Consider the following 17,142-nt stretch of genomic DNA (forward strand, 5'->3'; position numbering starts at 1 on the left):
CCAAGTCGCTTCATTCGTGTCCGACTCTTTGCGACCCCATGGGCTGCAGCCCGCCAGGCTCCTCTGTCCAGGGCATTCTCCAGGCAAGAACACGGAGTGGGTTACCATCCTCTCCTCCAGGGAATGAAGAAAGTAAGGCTTGGGAATTCCCTGGTGGCCCAGTGGTTAGGACTCAGCACTTGCACCGTCATGGGCATGGGTTCAGTCCTTGGTCAGGGAACTAATATCTCAGAAGCCATGAGGTATGACCACAAAAAAAAAAAAAAAAAAAAAAGAAAACCAGAAAAGAAAAGATCTGAGTTGTGATCATGACATGTTAAGGATGGGCCTCTGGTCTCCTGGATGTGGTGGTGGCGCTGTCCTTGAAGGTAGGGCCTGAAGGTCGAGAATGGACAGTGGGGAAGGCCTTGGGGCACAGATTAGAGCTGCAGTCAAGCAGTCAGAGAGCCGGGCTGACTCCAGGCAGTTCCCAGGACAGGGCAACACCTAAGTGATGTGTGTCTAGAGTGAGAGCTGGATCTGGGGGCTGGGATTAGGGCCCATGGGATGGGCTTTTCTGAGCCTCAGTGTGCTCATCCACGAAGTGGATGTATTTGGGTGAGGTTCAGCCAAACTGTGGTGCTGGAGAAGACTCTTGGGAGTCCCTTGGACAGCAAGGAGATCAAACCAGTCAATCTTAAAGGAAATCAACCCTGAATATTCATTGGAAGGACTGATGATAAAGCTGAACCTCCAATACTTTGGCCACCTGATGCAAAGAGCCAACTCATTGGAAAAGACCCTTGATGCTGGGAAAGATTGAGGGCAGGAGGAGAAGGGGGCGACAGAGGATGAGATGGTTAGATGGCATCACTGACTCCATGGACATGAGTTTGAGCAAACTCCAGGAGATAGTGAAGGACAGGGAAGGCTGGTACACTGCAGTCCCTGGGGTTGCAAAGAGTCACACACCACTTACCAACAGGACAACAAAGCTGCTGTAACAGACTCACAAGAGGCCTGTGGCTTAAGGAAGATAATGTATGTTAACAGTCCACAATGAGTATCCCATACTCCATGCAAGCATCCGGGGACCTGGTTCCTTCACTCGTTTCTCCCCATCTCTTAGGACATCGCCCCCCTCTCCACAGACAATGGCTTGTCCATGAGTGACTTGTGAGAAAAAAAAGAGATGGACAAGGAGTCCCATAGTCTCTGCCCAGGTTCCTGAGGGACTCACTTCATTTCTGCTCATTTCCAATGGCGAGAAATGGCCACGTGGCCTTTCCTAAATCCTGGTCAGTCTGGGAACAAAGTTCTGGTCATGTGCCCGTGCAAAGGGGCATCATTTGAAAGAGGGCTCACACCTTGCGCTGGATGGGGGTAGCAGTATCCCCTTGCAGGAGGCTGTGATTGCAGAAAAAGTACCTGGCACTCAGGAAGAGCTCGATAAAAATGTACAGCATCGCTGAGGTCAGGGATCCCAGGGGCCCAGGAAACTGTCTGGTCTAATGTCCTCATTTCTTTGCAGTTAGAGAAATAGGCAGAGAGGGCCAGGCACCTGCTGGGTCTCTAAAGGGCGAGGTTGGTCCCAAATCCTGTCTGGGATCCTCAAGCCCATCCCCCCACCTCTTGTTTCAAGTGACCTGGTCCAGCGCCTCCTAGGCAGATGACCTCTCCACCTGGAGGCAGGGCTGGGGGACAGGATCCCCAGAGGCTGCCCAGCTTTGTGACTAGGTAGGTGTGGCCCTGGTTTCCTGGACTGTCGGCCAAGCAGCTGCTCTGTGACAGAGGGCCACACCCAGCCCTGGGAGGGGTCAGGGGGCAGCGGGCAGCTGCCACACTGGGACGCAGCGGTAGGTGCCTGAGGAGGATGGCGTGCCTGGGTCTCCTCCTCTTTTTCCTCCTCCTCTTCCTCCTGGCCAGCACCGGGGCCCAGGGGGAGTATGGCGTGGTCCACGTGGTGTCGGACAACTGGAGCAAGGACTACTGCATTCTCTTCCGCTCCGACTACGTCACCCTGCCCCGGGACCTGCAGCACGCCCCACTCCTGCCCCTGCACGATGGCACGGGCTCACCCTGGTGCCCAGGCCAGGACTCCTCCCACCAGGCCCACCCAGACGGCTCCGCCAGCCAGCGGCCCCTCCACCGGACCACCGCCATGGTCATGAGGGGCAACTGCAGCTTCTACGACAAGGGCTGGCTGGCTCAGGGCCGAGGCGCCCACGGGTTGCTCATCGTGAGCCGGGTCAGCGGCCAACAGTGCTCAGACATCACCCCGGCGGCCCAGAACCCCCGCAAGCCCCTCCCAGACCTCACCATCCCCGTGGCCGTGCTCCGCTACACCGACATGCTGGACATCCTCAGCCACACCCACGGGGGCAATGGGGTCCACGTGGCCTTGTACGCCCCCCCAGAGCCCATCCTAGACTACAACATGGTGGTCATCTTCCTCCTGGCCGTGGGCACCGTGGCCGTGGGCGGCTACTGGGCCGGCGTGACTGAGGCTGACCGGCTGCAGCGGCGCCGGGCGCGAGGGGGCGGGGGGCCCGGCGGTCACCCTCCACGGGGAGCCCTGGCGGCCCGGTGGGGGCTCAGAGAAGACGACGAGGAGTCGCCGGTGGACTTCACGCCGGCCATGACGGGCGCGGTGGTCACCATGTCCTGCTCCATCATGCTGCTGCTCTATTTCTTCTACGACTGCTTCGTCTACGTCATGATTGCCATCTTCGGGCTGGGCGCGGGCACCGGCCTCTACAGCTGCCTGCTGCCCGTGGTGCGCCACCTGCCCGTGTGGCGGGACCAGTGGCTCCTGCCCGGCCGCCGAGCCTGTCTGCAGCTGCCCCTGCTGCTGCTGGCTGGCCTGTGCCTGGTGGTGACGGTCCTCTGGGTCGCCTACCGGAACGAGGACCGCTGGGCGTGGCTGCTGCAGGACACGCTGGGCGTGGCCTACTGCCTCTTCGTCCTACGGCGCATGCGCCTGCCCACCCTCAAGAGCTGCGCCTCCTTCCTGCTGGCCCTGCTAGTCTTCGACGTCTTCTTCGTCTTCGTCACGCCGTTGCTCACCAGGACCGGCGAGAGCATCATGGTTGGAGTGGCCTCGGGCCCAGCAGATTCCTTGAGCCATGAGAGGCTGCCCATGGTCCTCAAGGTGCCCCGGCTGAGCTTCTCGGCCTTGACCCTGTGTGACCAGCCCTTCTCTATCCTCGGTTTTGGTGACATCGTGGTCCCCGGCTTCCTGGTGGCCTACTGTCACCGCTTTGATGTGCATATACGCTCACGGCAGGTCTACTTCGTGGCCTGCACAGTGGCCTACGCTGTGGGCCTGCTGGTCACCTTCTTTGCCATGGCCCTCATGCAGATGGGCCAGCCTGCCCTGCTCTACCTGGTGTCCAGCACGCTGCTCACCAGCCTGGCCGTGGCCGCCTGCCGCCAAGAGCTCACCCTCTTCTGGACAGGCCAGGTTAGAGCCAAGGCCCTCGCCCGGCCTGTGCCAGGGCTCTGCGGCGCCCCTTCAGTTGGTTCTGAGCGGAAGCGGGAGCATGCAGCAGACATCCACAGAGCCTTTGAGCTCGAGGGGGCCGCCATCTCCACCCTGGCAGGAGACTTAGATAGCAGCCTTGGGGAGGGCATGGCTGAGACTGTCACCATATCTGAGGATGAAGCGACCAGTCCAGAAGGCCACAGTGACAGCTCTGAGGGCTGGAGCAATGCCAACCTGGAGCCCGATGACCTGTCGAGTACCCCTTCTGGGGTCTCAGAGGAGTTCTTACCACTGGTGCCAATCGCCATGCTGATACCGCTCAGGCCGCCGCCCTCAGAGCTGGGCCAGGCCCTGGCCCAGGCCCATGAGGCCAGCCTGCCCTGTACAGGCTTCCACAAGAGGAAGGGCCTTAAGGTGAAGAAGAGCATATTGACCCAAGATCCCTTGTGAGCCAGGAACCCTGGGACATGTGCCTCTAGACTATCACAGAGCAAAGCCACGTGTGACCAAAATAAACTGGGGCATTTAGAATATTCTGTATCTACCCACAGAGCTTCTTTGTTAGAACTGTAAGGAAGCAGTTCACGTAGAGCCTGCAGGGTCCTTGGGACAGACCACATCTGTCTGTCTCTGCAGCCCAACCCCAGCCTCATTGCCCATCTTTTTCTCATGCTCAGGTCCAATCAGACCATTACTGTTCCTTGCTTATGCCACGTCCTTTCCTTGTCTCTTTGCACATGCTGTTTCCTCTAGCTGAGACACCCTCCCCACCCCAGACAGAAATGCTGAAGCCCAGATGAAACATTTCTAAGCAGCCTTTCAGCATCAGCTCACATCCACCCTTCCTGCTAAGCATCCTTGCTCTACAAGCATCCTGGACAGCAACATCACACCCAGTGGGTGCCTGCTGTCATCCACCTGTTGCATCCACAGACATCAAGTATGCAGCTGTTGTGTACCCCACCCTGTTGGTGGGCACAGAGGGAGTCTGCTGTCCAGCTGGTGGAAGGTAGGGGGATGGAGAACAGACAAGAAACAACTTGAGAATCATCTCAAAACAGAGATGGAGAGGTGGGAGCTGGAGTGAAAGAATTTAGGAGACCATGGCTTTAGTTCCCACGCTTCCTTCACTGACCTTGGATAATGAACTGCTCTCTTAACCCCTTTGAGGCTTAGGAGTCTCATCCTCAACATGAGACTTATAATACCATGTCTATCTGGAGGCAGGAGCATGGACAAGATGACCTCTTGAGGATCCCACAATTCCTTAAGCTTTAGAGTATGTTTATATGTTGCTTAAGCAGAGGAAACAAACTCTGAGGTGAGGGAAGTCTTGCAGAGGAGTCTATGTGGGAAGGGTAGTGTGGGAAAAGACAGTGGTTAGAATTTGGAAGCCAGCAGCCTACCAGAAATTCCAGCTCCACCGCTGATCTGTCCTGTGTCACTGAAGCAAGTGATTTAAACTCGTGGTGCCTCAGTTTCTTCACCTGTTGAATGGGATAATAATGGGACCTACCGTGGTTTGGGGGAAGTCTGACTGCATTGGCTTACATAAGAGCACGAATGCAGTGCATGTAGGGAGAGCAATGTGAATGTTAACTCTGTTTATATTATGCCCCTTTGTGAACGGAGCCGAAAGAGTCAAATCCAACTCCTACAAGCCTTTGAGTTCTGGTGCCAGTTTCCTTCCCTCCACACCCAGCATGCCTGCCCTGACCACCACCAGGGTGCACACGCCAGCCCCCACCACACACATCTTCCTTCTCTCCCCAGGGCCTTCCCACCTGCTGGGTCCTCTACATACAGCTTTCTAGTCCTCCCACCCCCAGGACCAGTTTCTTGTCCTTCCAGCCCCAGCCTCAGGGAGGTCTTCCTTGATGACCTTTCTTAAAAAAAAAAAAAAAAAAAAAAAGGAATTAAAAAAAATATTTATTTATCTGGCCGTGCTGGGTCTTAGTTGCAACATGTGGAATCTAGTTCCCTGACCAGGAATCAAACCCCCAGGTCCCCTGCATTAGGAGCTCAGAGTCTTAGCCACTGGATCTCCAGGGAGTTCCCTGATGACCTTTCCTAAAGCATCTGCCAGCCCTAATCATATCACTCTATACCCGGTTCATTAGTTTTCTCGTCTCCCCCAGTCACATCAACTTGGTGAGGGCAGGGGCCTTCTATCTTATTCATCTGTGTGGAGCAGGGCCTGGTATGTAGCAGGTGCTTGATTTATGTTTGTCAGAGGAATGAATGGATGAATCGTTGAATGGATGAATCAGTGAATCCTGGGCAAAGCCTGGCCACTGCCCGCAGGTTTGACCCAGACAATGAAGTGAATCTGTGAAAGCGAGGCAGCCCTCCTGGGAATCCTCACCCGTCACAGTCCGGGTTGTCGTCTAGACCATCCCCTTCCTCAGCCACAAGAGTGTGAGCCAAGATGGGTCTGTTCTCAACCCACCTCACTTAATTCTTAAAGCTGTTGTAACAAATGAATGAATGGGTTGTTGCAGCATGAAGAGGTGGTGCCGTGGTGAAGAATCCTGCTGCCAATGCGGGAGATGCAGGAGACGCAGTTTCTATCCTTGGATCAGAAGGATCTCATAGAGGAGAAAATGGCAACCCACTCCTCTTCTTACCTGGAGAATCCCATGAACAGAGGAGCCTGGAGGGCTTCAGTCCATGGGGTCGCCAAGAGTTGGACACAACTTAGCAGACACGCACGAACATGAAGGAAGACCTCAGGCCTCCTCCCTAGGGTCCTGCAGAGCCTTGGGCAGTGTGGAGATGAGACTCTGAGGGGTCTGGTTGCACCCTGGGAGTGGGGAGGAAGAGGGCCAGGCAGGTGGGGGGTGCAGGTAAAGGACATCTCACAGAAAGCCCCACTCACTGGGGAGGAAGCGCAGCTCCTCGTCAGACAGCACCTGAAGGCCAGGTCTGGACAAGAGCCGAGCGAGGAACACAGGCCAGGACACTGACCGGAGGTGTGGGCAGCCCCTCCCGCTGGAGTCAGCGACCATCTGGCCTGGACAGAGGGGCCTCCGCAGGCTCTGGCTTCCCCCTGAGCCGAGGCTGCCTCCCCGCTGCTGACCTGCGTCACTGGACCTGCCAAGGGTGGTCTGCACCCCTCTGCCAGGCCCGAGGCTGAGGGCTGGCAGAGCGGAGGGCTCTTGGGCCCTCTCACCACCTAGACTGGGGCAGGGGATGGGGAGTGGGCGGGGGCAAGAGAGCTCCTCTGTACCGGGAACTTGCAGTCAGGACGGCTCTAAGGATGCAGGTTCAGAGCTCCTTGCAGCAGGATGATGCCTGCCTCCAAGGAGAAGATTCTCAAGGGGAGGGTCTGAGGAGGGAAGCCACCCCACCCCGCTCCCACTCGCCATGTCCAAACAAATTCGGGGAAGAATGAATCCGATTCTGTTCTCGCTGTTCCACCCAGCAGAGGCAAGCATTTAGAAGACATTTTGTTTATAAAATGGGTAGAGTGACCCTACCCACCTCGGGGCGCTGTGCTGAGTGTTCAACCCTCCAGAGCAGGGGCTGAGCCTGGGCTCCAGAAGCTGCACCCGCTGCTCCTGCCCTGACCCCAGGGCCAGGATCCTCTTTAGGTTGCAGGCTCTGCTTCCCTTTGCCAGCCAGCTTCTCAGGGATTGGGTTGAATCCAGTGGCTGGACCAAGCTGTCACCTGTCAAGAGGTGCCCAGAGCCAGCAGCTCCCACCTGAGTAGCTGAGGGACACGGGACTCTGCACATGTTACCATACACTCACACACACACACACGGGTACACACACAAACAATGCACACACATCCTGCACGCTCAGGCAAATAATGATAGGTCAAGACGAAGCAGGACCAGGGCCTGGCCATCTCCCTGGGGCTGGCAGAGAGGCGGCAGGCACGCCTGCACCCCAGTCTGATGGCTCTTCTGCCCTCACCTCGCTCCTCCTCTTTCCCTTTTGCACTCTGAACTCCGTCTCAGCAGCTGCAGAGCCCAACCTGTGCCAGGTGAAACCTAAAATAGGGGGAATTCCCTGGCAGTCCAGTAGTTAGGAGTCCGTACTTTCACTGCTGAGGGCCCAGGTTTGACTCCTGGTCCAGGAACTAAGATCCCACAAAAAAAAACAAAAAACATATTAAAGGGATTTCCCTGGTGGTCCAGTGGTTAAGAGACCATCTGCCAGTGCAGGGGACACAGTTTCGATCCTTGGACCAGGAATATCCTACACGCTGTGGAGCGACTAAGCACGCCTGCCACTACTACTGACGCCTGTATGCCCTAGAGCCTGTGCTCCACAAGAGACGCCACCGCAGTGGGGAGCCTGCACACGGCAACGAAGAGTAGCCCCTGTTTGCTGCACGTGCAGAAAGCCCACATGCAGCAACGGAGACCCAGCGCAGCCATAAACAAAATGACTAATTTTTTAAAAGTTAAGATAGGACCAGAGCAAGAATGAACTCCTGAGCCATGTCCAGGCCTCCAGGTGGCCAGTCCCTGCTCAGGGGCTGGGCTGTGCTCAGGCTACCCAGAAAGAACGAACAGTCACAGCCTAGGGATTTTTTTAGTTAACAAGAAGTTTGGTGCTGGAGCTTCTGGCTTCCCTTGACAGTGAGAACCAGCAAGGACCGAGAGATGCTCTATTCCACAGATGAGGGAAGGAAAGCCCAGAGAGGGTCAGGAACTGCCCAATGTCACACAGCAATGGGGCAGCAGAAATAGAACACAGCTCTGGTCTTCTATCTCCTAGCCCAGCAGCCGGGATCAGGTCCCATCTTCAACACCCCTCCTCTCTGCACACTCTGACTGCAACATATGCCTCCACTAGAAAAGCCATGGGTCTACCCATGCCCTTGCCCTGTGCCCCCAGGAGATTCAGCCTCCATTCTCTCTGAGAAGTAATTGCGTGTATAAGGTTTTGGTTCACCATGAAGCATCTCCTTGGCTAGCACAGGAGGACACAGCTGGGCTCTGAGTCATTGAGACTTGGAGTCAAAGCTCAGCATTGATAGTCACTTGACTGTGATGCTGGACCACTGAGGCCACCCCCTCTGTGCCTTGATAGCCTCATCTGTGAAATGCGCTACAAAGACTTACATTGTGGGTTTGCCATAAGGATTAAATGAGGTGAGGTATGTGTGCACACATAGGCAGTGGCATCCCACTGCAGTACTCTAGCCTGGAAAATCCCATTGACGGAAGAGCCTGGTAGGCTGCAGTCCATGGGGTCGCTGACACGTCGTTGGACATGACTCAGTGACTTCACTTTCATGCATTGGAGAAGGAAATGGCACCCCACTCCAGTGTTCTTGCCTGGAGAATCCCAGGGATGGCGGAGCCTGGTGGGCTGCTGTCTATGGGGTCGCACAGAGTCGGACACAACTGAAGCAACTTAGCAGTAACAGCATGTGTGCGCACAGCTAACACATGCTAAGCACTAATGACAGGCTAGATACACATGTTATCTAGTTACCCGATGTCCAGGTTTCAAAGGGAAAGTTTCCAGGACAGCACTTGGCACACCTCCAAATATCATCCTTCCCAAATCAGCTTACAGTTCCTCTTGGATGAGCTCCCAGAAGTGGAGTCATCCTCTCCCCTTGGAATGAGGATGCCCAGCCATGTCCAGGGGTTGTGGTGTGGGGGTGGGTGCCTGGCAGTGAGCAGGGGCACCACCGCAGAGCCAGAAGAGAGAACCCTCTGCAGTTAGACAGAACGGGGTGGGGGGGAGGTTTGTGCCTTTTTCCTGCAGTGTTGAACATTGCACGCTCCTCTGCTGCCATCTGCTGGTCAGTGATATAAGAGCAGGCGGGCTCACACCTTAAGAGCCAGGGTCATTCCATCAGGAAACTAAAATAATTACAGCAAGGGGTGGTGTTCAACCAATATAAATTACCCATCAGAAAAGTTCTGAAACCCATACTGGGCCTAAGATGAACTCTTTAGAAGCTGATTGTGAGGACATGAAGGTGTCTGGAGACAGGTATGAGAATATTTTTTAATGTCTTTTTTAAAAAATCATTGTTCATTTTTAGCTGCGCTTGGTCTTCATGGCTGCATGCAGGTTTTCTCTAGTTGCGGTGAGCAGGGGCTATCACTGAGCACCAAGCACTGTGCTTGAGAATTAAGCGTCTCACAGAGCAGACGAGACAAAGACACAGCCCCACAGCAACACTGCTAGTCCTTCCGTGTGTTCCCTTCTGCTGGGAGAGCTGGGCACAGGGCAGTCAATGAAAGAGAGACAGGAGTTGCAGGGCTCAGTTACAATAGCCAGGAAGTGTTTCCCGGGTTAGGCTGCTTTATCAGGCTCCAGGGATTTCTTTTTGTCACGAATTTATTGTGCTTTGGAGAAAAAAAGTGGAGAGTACAGAAGAGTAAAAAAAAGAGCACAATTACCCTTAAACTTTGATATATTTCCACTCAGGCATCGCCCCCCCACCATGGATAGGTTTTTTAAAAATCTTTCATTTATTTTTAAAAATATTTATTTCGCTGGGCCAAGTCTTTGTTGTGGCATGCAGAATTCTTAGTGGTGGCATGTGAACTCTCAGTTGCAATCTGTGGGTCTAGCTCCCTGACCGAAGGTGGAACCCCCACCCCATCTCTCCCCTCCCACCCCAAACCCCGACCCCAGCATTGGCAGCAGAGTCTTAGTCACTGGACGGCCAAGAAAGTCCCCATTCACAGGCTTTTATTTGTGTGTTTCAGTTACAAAGTCACAGCAAAAAAATGGATATTTACATTGGCATTCTGCTATGAATATTCTGTGTACCCTTTGAACTTTTATTTGGACTGGGCTATGTAATATTCGATAGCAGATGTCACTTTGTAGACTTCACATTCTCTTTATTGGATGTTTGATCTGTTTCCTACAGCAGCGTGAGGAATATCTTTGGCAGTAAATTTCTTTACATATTTTAGGAGATTTCTGTGAGATAGATCTCGTAATTTTATCTCTGGGAAACTAAGGGTATGAACACCTTTAAAGATGGTAATGCATTTTGCTAAATTATTTTCCAAATTATGTGTGTGTCAATTTATCCTCTGTGTGCTGGAAACTATGGAAGTAACCATTTCTCCACACCCTCTACAGCATCTTTTCCAATTTGCTGTGATGAAAAACAATATCCCTTTCAATTTTCATGTCTCTACTTAATAGTGAGGTTGGACTTTTATTTCCACATGCTGGTTTATTAATGGAATACTCTTTGTCCCTGGGCTTAGCACAATGTGCAGTCAATTACAATTTCCTGTTGATTCTCTCCTAGGAAAATCTCTGCGATCCATTTTCTCCTTCTTTCCATTTTTTACAGGGTTATTCCAAAATGTCACCTCTCACCTGGTGATGAGAGGCCAATAGGATCCTTGTGAAAGAAAAGAGCACAACTGTTCTGGGTCCTGTCCTTCTGGCTGAAAGACCTTGGATGCCTTCCTACTGCCTGTCTAACCAACCCCAGTTCCTCAGCTTGGTGTTTAAGGCTGTCTGTGATCAGCCTTCCCTACAGCCTCACTCACCTGCTACAGCCCCCAGCCACCCTGTGGGTGTGGTCCTCCACATATGCTCACCCAGCTCCACGCCTCTCCTCTGCCTTCCACGCACTTGGAATGTGCCCTTGCACCTTCCCCTAACACCTGTGCACACTGATTGTATCCAGAGATAGGCCACACTCTCCAGCACCCACTGTAAGGGTCCTGTCTAAGGTCCTGGACATGAACAGGACACAAGATGCTGTTCATGACTCAGAGGGTTTCACCATCAGGAGCGGGTGGATGAGGGTACAGATTCATGCATTCTGATTAATTCAGGTCCTTTGGCTTCAAGGAACAAGAACCCGTTCAAAGCGTCTCAAGCAAAAAGAAGAGTTTATTGGAAGGACAAGGGGTTTCTCAGAACACCAGGGCAAACAGCCCAGTTGGGGCTCATGGGAGTTGGGGATTAGAGAACTGTCAGAAAGCAAAGGCACCCTCTGCCTCTCCAGGCTGCACATGCTCTGTGCACCGTCTTCCTCTCCTCCCCCCTGAGCCGGCTGCCTTTGCGAGCTCATTTTCCTCTTGGCTCATTGTGGCATGGCTACAACTCTGCATCGTGGTCTCAGTTCAGGGATCACTACCAGTGGGCAATGGTCTCTATTCAGATACCATTCTGATTTTCAAGAGAGGAGCTTCACTGGGCTTAGATTTACTGTCTGTGATCAGGGTCTTGTCATTGGCTGTCGGTGAGCCCATGGGCCCTTGACTCAGCATCTACCTCTAGTCCAATCAGCTATGGCTGGAGATGGATGGCAGGAAGAGTAGGGTCAGATAGCACACACAAAGGGTTAACTGAATCTGAATTAGATGCCTGTCCTTATTAAGGTCTAAGAAGCACTGCTTTAGAGCTGCTGCTGCTGCTGCTAAGTCGCTTCAGTCGTGTCTGACTCTGTGCAATCCCATAGACGGCAGCCCACCAGGCTCTGCCGTCCCTGGGATTCTCCAGGCAAGAACACTGGAGTGGGCTGCCATTTCCTTCTCCAATGCATGAAAGTGAAGTTGCTCAATCGTGTCCGACTTTTAACGACCCCATGGACTGCAGCCCACCAGGTTCCTCCATCCATGGGAGTTTCCAGGCAAGAGTACTGGAGTGGGGTGCCATTGCCTTCTCCGCTGCTTTAGAGCAAGGGTTCTCAAAGAGCGATCCCTGATCCAGTAGCATCAGACTTCCCTGGAAATGTCTCAGAAATGCAACTTCCGTGAATCAACTATACTTCAATTAAAAAGATCATCCAGGGACTTGCCTGGTGGTCCAGTGGTTAAGCATCCGCCTACTAATGCAGGAGACGCAGGTTTGATTCCTGCCCTGGGAACTAAGATCCCACAAAGCCTTGGGGCAACTGAGCCGAAGTGCTGCAACAACTGAAGCCCCCAACCCCCCTCCCCACTCTGGAAGCCATGCTCTGCAACAAGAGAAGTCACCCCAGTGAGAAACTCATACACTGCAATCAGCGAGCAGCCCCTGCTTGCCGCAACTAGAGAAAGCCAGAGCCCGCAATGAAGACTCAGAACAGTGTCCAAACCCCCCCAAAAATCACCCATGCCTTCTTATCCAGACAAAAGAAATGCAAATTCTGAGACGCCCCCACCCCAGGGCCTGGAGGGGGTGCCTGGGAAGGAGCTGGGCACTTCGCACAGGTTTTCAAAGCGAGCCCCACCCCCGCCCTCCGTTTTCCACAGAGAAAATTCCCACCTTCTTTCCATGGTGAAATCTAATGATCTAATCACACTAGGACCACAGCCTTGTCTAACTTAATGAAACCAAGCCATGCCTGCGGGGCAACACAAGACAGGCAGGTCATGGTGGAGAGGTCTGACAGAATGTGGTCTACTGGAGAAGGGAATGGCAAGCCACTTCAGTATTCTTGCCTTGAGAACCCCATGAACAGTATGAAAAGGCAAAATGATAGTATACCAAAAGAGGAACTCCCCAGGTCATTAGGTGCCCAATATGCTACTGGAGATCAGTGGAGAAATAACTCCAGAAAGAATGAAGGGATGGAGCCAAAGCAAAAAGCAATACCCACTTGTGGATGTGACTGGTGATAGAAGTAAGATCTGATGCTATAAAGAGCAATATTGCATAGGAACCTGGAATGTCAGGTCCATGAATCAAGGCAAATTGGAAGTGGTCAAACAAGAGATGGCAAGGGTGAACGTCAACATTCTAGGAATCAACAAACTAAAATGGACTGGAATGGGTGAATTTAACCCAGATGACCATTATATCTACTACTGCGGGCAGGAATCCCTCAGAAGCAATGGAGTAGCCATCATGGTCAACAAAAGAAATGCAGTACTTGGATGCAATCTCAAAACGACAGAATGATCTCTGTTCATCTCCAAGGCAAACCATTCAATATCACAGTTATCCAAGTCTATGCCCCAACCAGTAACGCTGAAGAAACTGAAGTTGAACAGCTTTATGAAGACCTACAAGACCTTTTAGAACTAAAACCCAAAAAAGATGTCCTTTTCATTATAGGGGACTGGAATGTAAAAGTAGGAAGTCAGGAAACACCTGGAGTAACAGGCAAATTTGGCCTTGGAATGCGGAATGAAGCAGGGAAAAGACTAATAGAGTTTTGCCAAGAAAATGCACTGGTCATAGCAAACACCCTCTTCCAACAACACAAGAGAAGACTCTACACATGGACATCACCAGATGGTCAACACCGAAATCAGATTGATTATATTCTTTGCAGCCAAAGATGGAGAAGCTCTATACAGTCAGCAAAAACAAGACCAGGAGCTGACTGTGGCTCAGATCATGAACTCCTTATTACCAAATTCAGACTCAAATTGAAGAAAGTAGGGAAAACCGCTAGACCATTCAGGTATGACCTAAATCAAATCCTTTATGATTATACAGTGGAAGTGAGAAATAGATTTAAGGGCCTAGATCTGATAGACAGAGTGCCTGATGAACTATGGAATGAGGTTTGTGACATTGTACAGGAGACAGGGATCAAGACCATCCCCATGGAAAAGAAATGCAAAAAAGCAAAATGGCTGTCTGGGGAGGCCTTACAAATAGCTGTGAAAAGAAGAGAGGCAAAAAGCAAAGGGAAAAGGAAAGATATAAGCATCTGAATGCAGAGTTCCAAAGAATAGCAAGAAGAGCTAAGAAAGCCTTCTTCAGCGATCAATGCAAAGAAATAGAGGAAAACAACAGAATGGGAAAGACTAGAGATCTCTTCAAGAAAATTAGAGATACCAAGGGAACATTTCATGCAAAGATGGGCTCAATAAAGGACAGAAATGGTCTGGACCTAACAGAGCAGAAGATATTAAGAAAAGGTGGCAAGAATACATGGAAGAACTGTACAAAAAAGATCTTCATGACCCAGATAATCATGATGATGTGATCACTAATCTAGAGCCAGACATCTTGGAATGTGAAGTCAAGTGGGCCTTAGAAAGCATCACTACGAACAAAGCTAGTGGAGGTGATGGAATTCCAGTGGAGCTGTTTCAAATCCTGAAAGATGATGCTGTGAAAGTGCTGCACTCAATATGCCAGCAAACTTGGAAAACTCAGCAGTGGCCACAGGACTGGAAAAGGTCAGTTTTCATTCCAATTCCAAAGAAAGGCAATGCCAAAGAATGCTCAAACTACCGCACAATTGCACTCATCTCACATGCTAGTAAAGTAATGCTCAAAATTCTCCAAGCCAGGCTTCAGCAATACGTGAACCGTGAACTCCCTGATGTTCAAGCTGGTTTTAGAAAAGGCAGAGGAACCAGAGATCCAATTGCCAACATCCGCTGGATCATGGAAAAAGCAAGAGAGTTCCAGAAACACATCTATTTCTGCTTTATTGACTATGGCAAAGCCTTTGACTGTGTGGATCACAATCAACTGTGGAAAATTCTGAAAGAGATGGGAATACCAGACCACCTGATCTGCCTCTTGAGAAATCTGTATGCAGGTCAGGAAGCAACAGTTAGAACTGGACATGGAACAACAGACTGGTTCCAAATAGGAAAAGGAGTAGTTCAAGGCTGTATATTGTCACCCTGCTTATTTAACTTATATGCAGAGTACATCATGAGAAACGCTGGACTGGAAGAAACACAAGCTGGAATCAAGATTACCAGGAGAAATATCAATAACCTCAGATATGCAGATGACACCACCCTTAAGGCAGAAACTGAAGAGGAGCTAAAAAGCCTCTTGATGAAAGTGAAAGAGGAGAGTGAAAAAGTTGGCTTAAAGCTCAACATTCAGAAAATGAAGATCATGGCATCCGGTCCCATCACTTCATGGGAAATAGATGGGAAACAGTGGAAACAGTGTCAGACTTTATTTTGGGGGGCTCCAAAATCACTGCAGATGGTGACTGCAGCCATGAAATTAAAAGACGCTTACTCCTTGGAAGAAAAGTTATGAGCAACCTAGATAACATATTCAAAAGCAGAGACATTACTTTACCGACTAAGGTCCGTCTAGTCAAAGCTATGGTTTTTCCAATGGTCATGTATGGATGTGAGAGTTAGACTGTGAAGAAGGCTGAGCGTTGAAGAATTGATGCTTTTGAACTGTGGTGTTGGAGAAGACTCTTGAGAGTCCCTTGGACTGCAAGGAGATCCAACCAGTCCATTCTGAAAGAGATCAACCGTGGGATTTCTTTGGAAGGAACGATGCTAAAGCTGAAGCTCCAGTACTTTGGCCACCTCATGCGAAGAGTTGACTCATTGGAAAAGACTCTGATGCTGGGAGGGATTGGGGGCAGGAGGAGAAGGGGACGATGGAGAATGAGATGGCTGGATGGCATCACTGACTCGATGGACGTGAGTCTGAGTGAACTCCAGGAGATGGTGATGGACAGGGAGGCCTGGCATGCTGTGATCCATGGGGTCGCAAAGAGCCGGACACGACTAAGCGACTGAACTGAACTGAACTGAACTTCCATGGTGAAGAGCCAGCGCCTTGCTCTCCACCTGTCACCTGTGGGGCTGGTAGAGAGATACCCCCACACAGGCTGTCGCATATGAATGAAACAGGCTGCTGTTCACTTGTGCTGGTCAGGTGTAGGTCATCCCTGCCTGTGGTCCTCATTTCCCTATTCAGGCAACAACGGATGATGTCGGTAGTCCCCCAAGGATTATAGGTTTTAATGACCTAATTGGTTCCAATCTATTAGTTTCCTGTGGCTCCTGTAACAAATTACCACAATCCAGGTGGCTTAAAACAACAGAAGTTTATTTTCTCTGAAGGATGGAATTCAGGGCCATGCTCCCTCCGAAGCCTCTAGGGCAAAGCCTTCCTTGCCTCTTCCAGGTCCTGGTGAGCCCAGGCTTTCCTTGGCTTGTGGCTAAATGACTCCAGTCTCTGTTTCCACATCCACTTGGCCTTCTCCTCTCCTCTGTGTCTCTGATCTCTCTCTGTCTTTATCATATGAGAACACTTGTCATTGGGTTTAGGGGCCACCTCAGTAACCTCGAATGACCTCATCCTTTAAAAAATACTCCTTTATTTATTTAGTTGTGCCGGGTCTTAGTCGCAGCATGCAGGATCTTTAGCTGTGGCATCTGTGATCTAGCTCCCTGACCAGAAATCGAACCCAGGCCCCTGTATTTGGAGTGTGGAGTCTGAGCCACTGGGCCACCAGTCCACCACTGGACTACCCACTTGGAGTCTCAGGAAAGTCCCAGAAGGGCCCCATCTTGAGATTCTTAATAGTTGCATCTTCAAAGACCCCTTTTCCAAATTAGGTCACATTCATAGGTTCTGGGTGGACCTATATTTAGGAAGGAGTGCACCACGACACAGCAGTGCCCCTGCCAAATATTTGGGACCAGACTAGGAACAAATAGTAGGGTCTCCACCCCATCTTCTCCCTTATCCAGAGTAACTACAAATGACAAGATTTCTGCTTAGCCCCGCTTTAGAACCAAAGGGAGAAGAATACCAAGACACAGCCCCTCTCCTCAAGGAACAGATGGTTGGGTAGAACCGGAGCAGTCCCACCCACAGCAGTGCCCACCCCTGCCTGCTATGTCCTGTCAATTTCTGGAGCTGTGGCTGGAAGACAAAAGAGTGACCTGAGAGGCAGTCAGAGCACCCTGGCTGGTGTTCTAGGAGTTGCAGGGCCCCCAGTGATCCCAAGACACACATACCCTCCCTTCTGCAGCTTCCGTTCTGCCAGTGCAAGAGGTTTCACG

At 51.5% G+C, this 17,142-nt stretch overlaps 1 protein-coding gene across 1 annotated transcript; it reads left to right on the forward strand.

The window, feature by feature from the left end:
* The first annotated feature begins 266 nt into the window (after positions 1-266).
* SPPL2C (signal peptide peptidase like 2C) lies at positions 267-16,964 on the forward strand. Its single transcript, XM_060395742.1, has one exon. The coding sequence runs from the start codon at positions 1,853-1,855 to the stop codon at positions 3,911-3,913; it is 2,061 nt and encodes a 686-aa protein (XP_060251725.1). The 5' UTR covers positions 267-1,852; the 3' UTR covers positions 3,914-16,964.
* The last annotated feature ends 178 nt before the right edge of the window (positions 16,965-17,142 follow it).

The sequence above is a fragment of the Ovis aries genome, chromosome 11 (genome assembly GCF_016772045.2).
Source record: "Ovis aries strain OAR_USU_Benz2616 breed Rambouillet chromosome 11, ARS-UI_Ramb_v3.0, whole genome shotgun sequence".
In the NCBI taxonomy this organism is placed as follows: domain Eukaryota; kingdom Metazoa; phylum Chordata; class Mammalia; order Artiodactyla; family Bovidae; genus Ovis; species Ovis aries.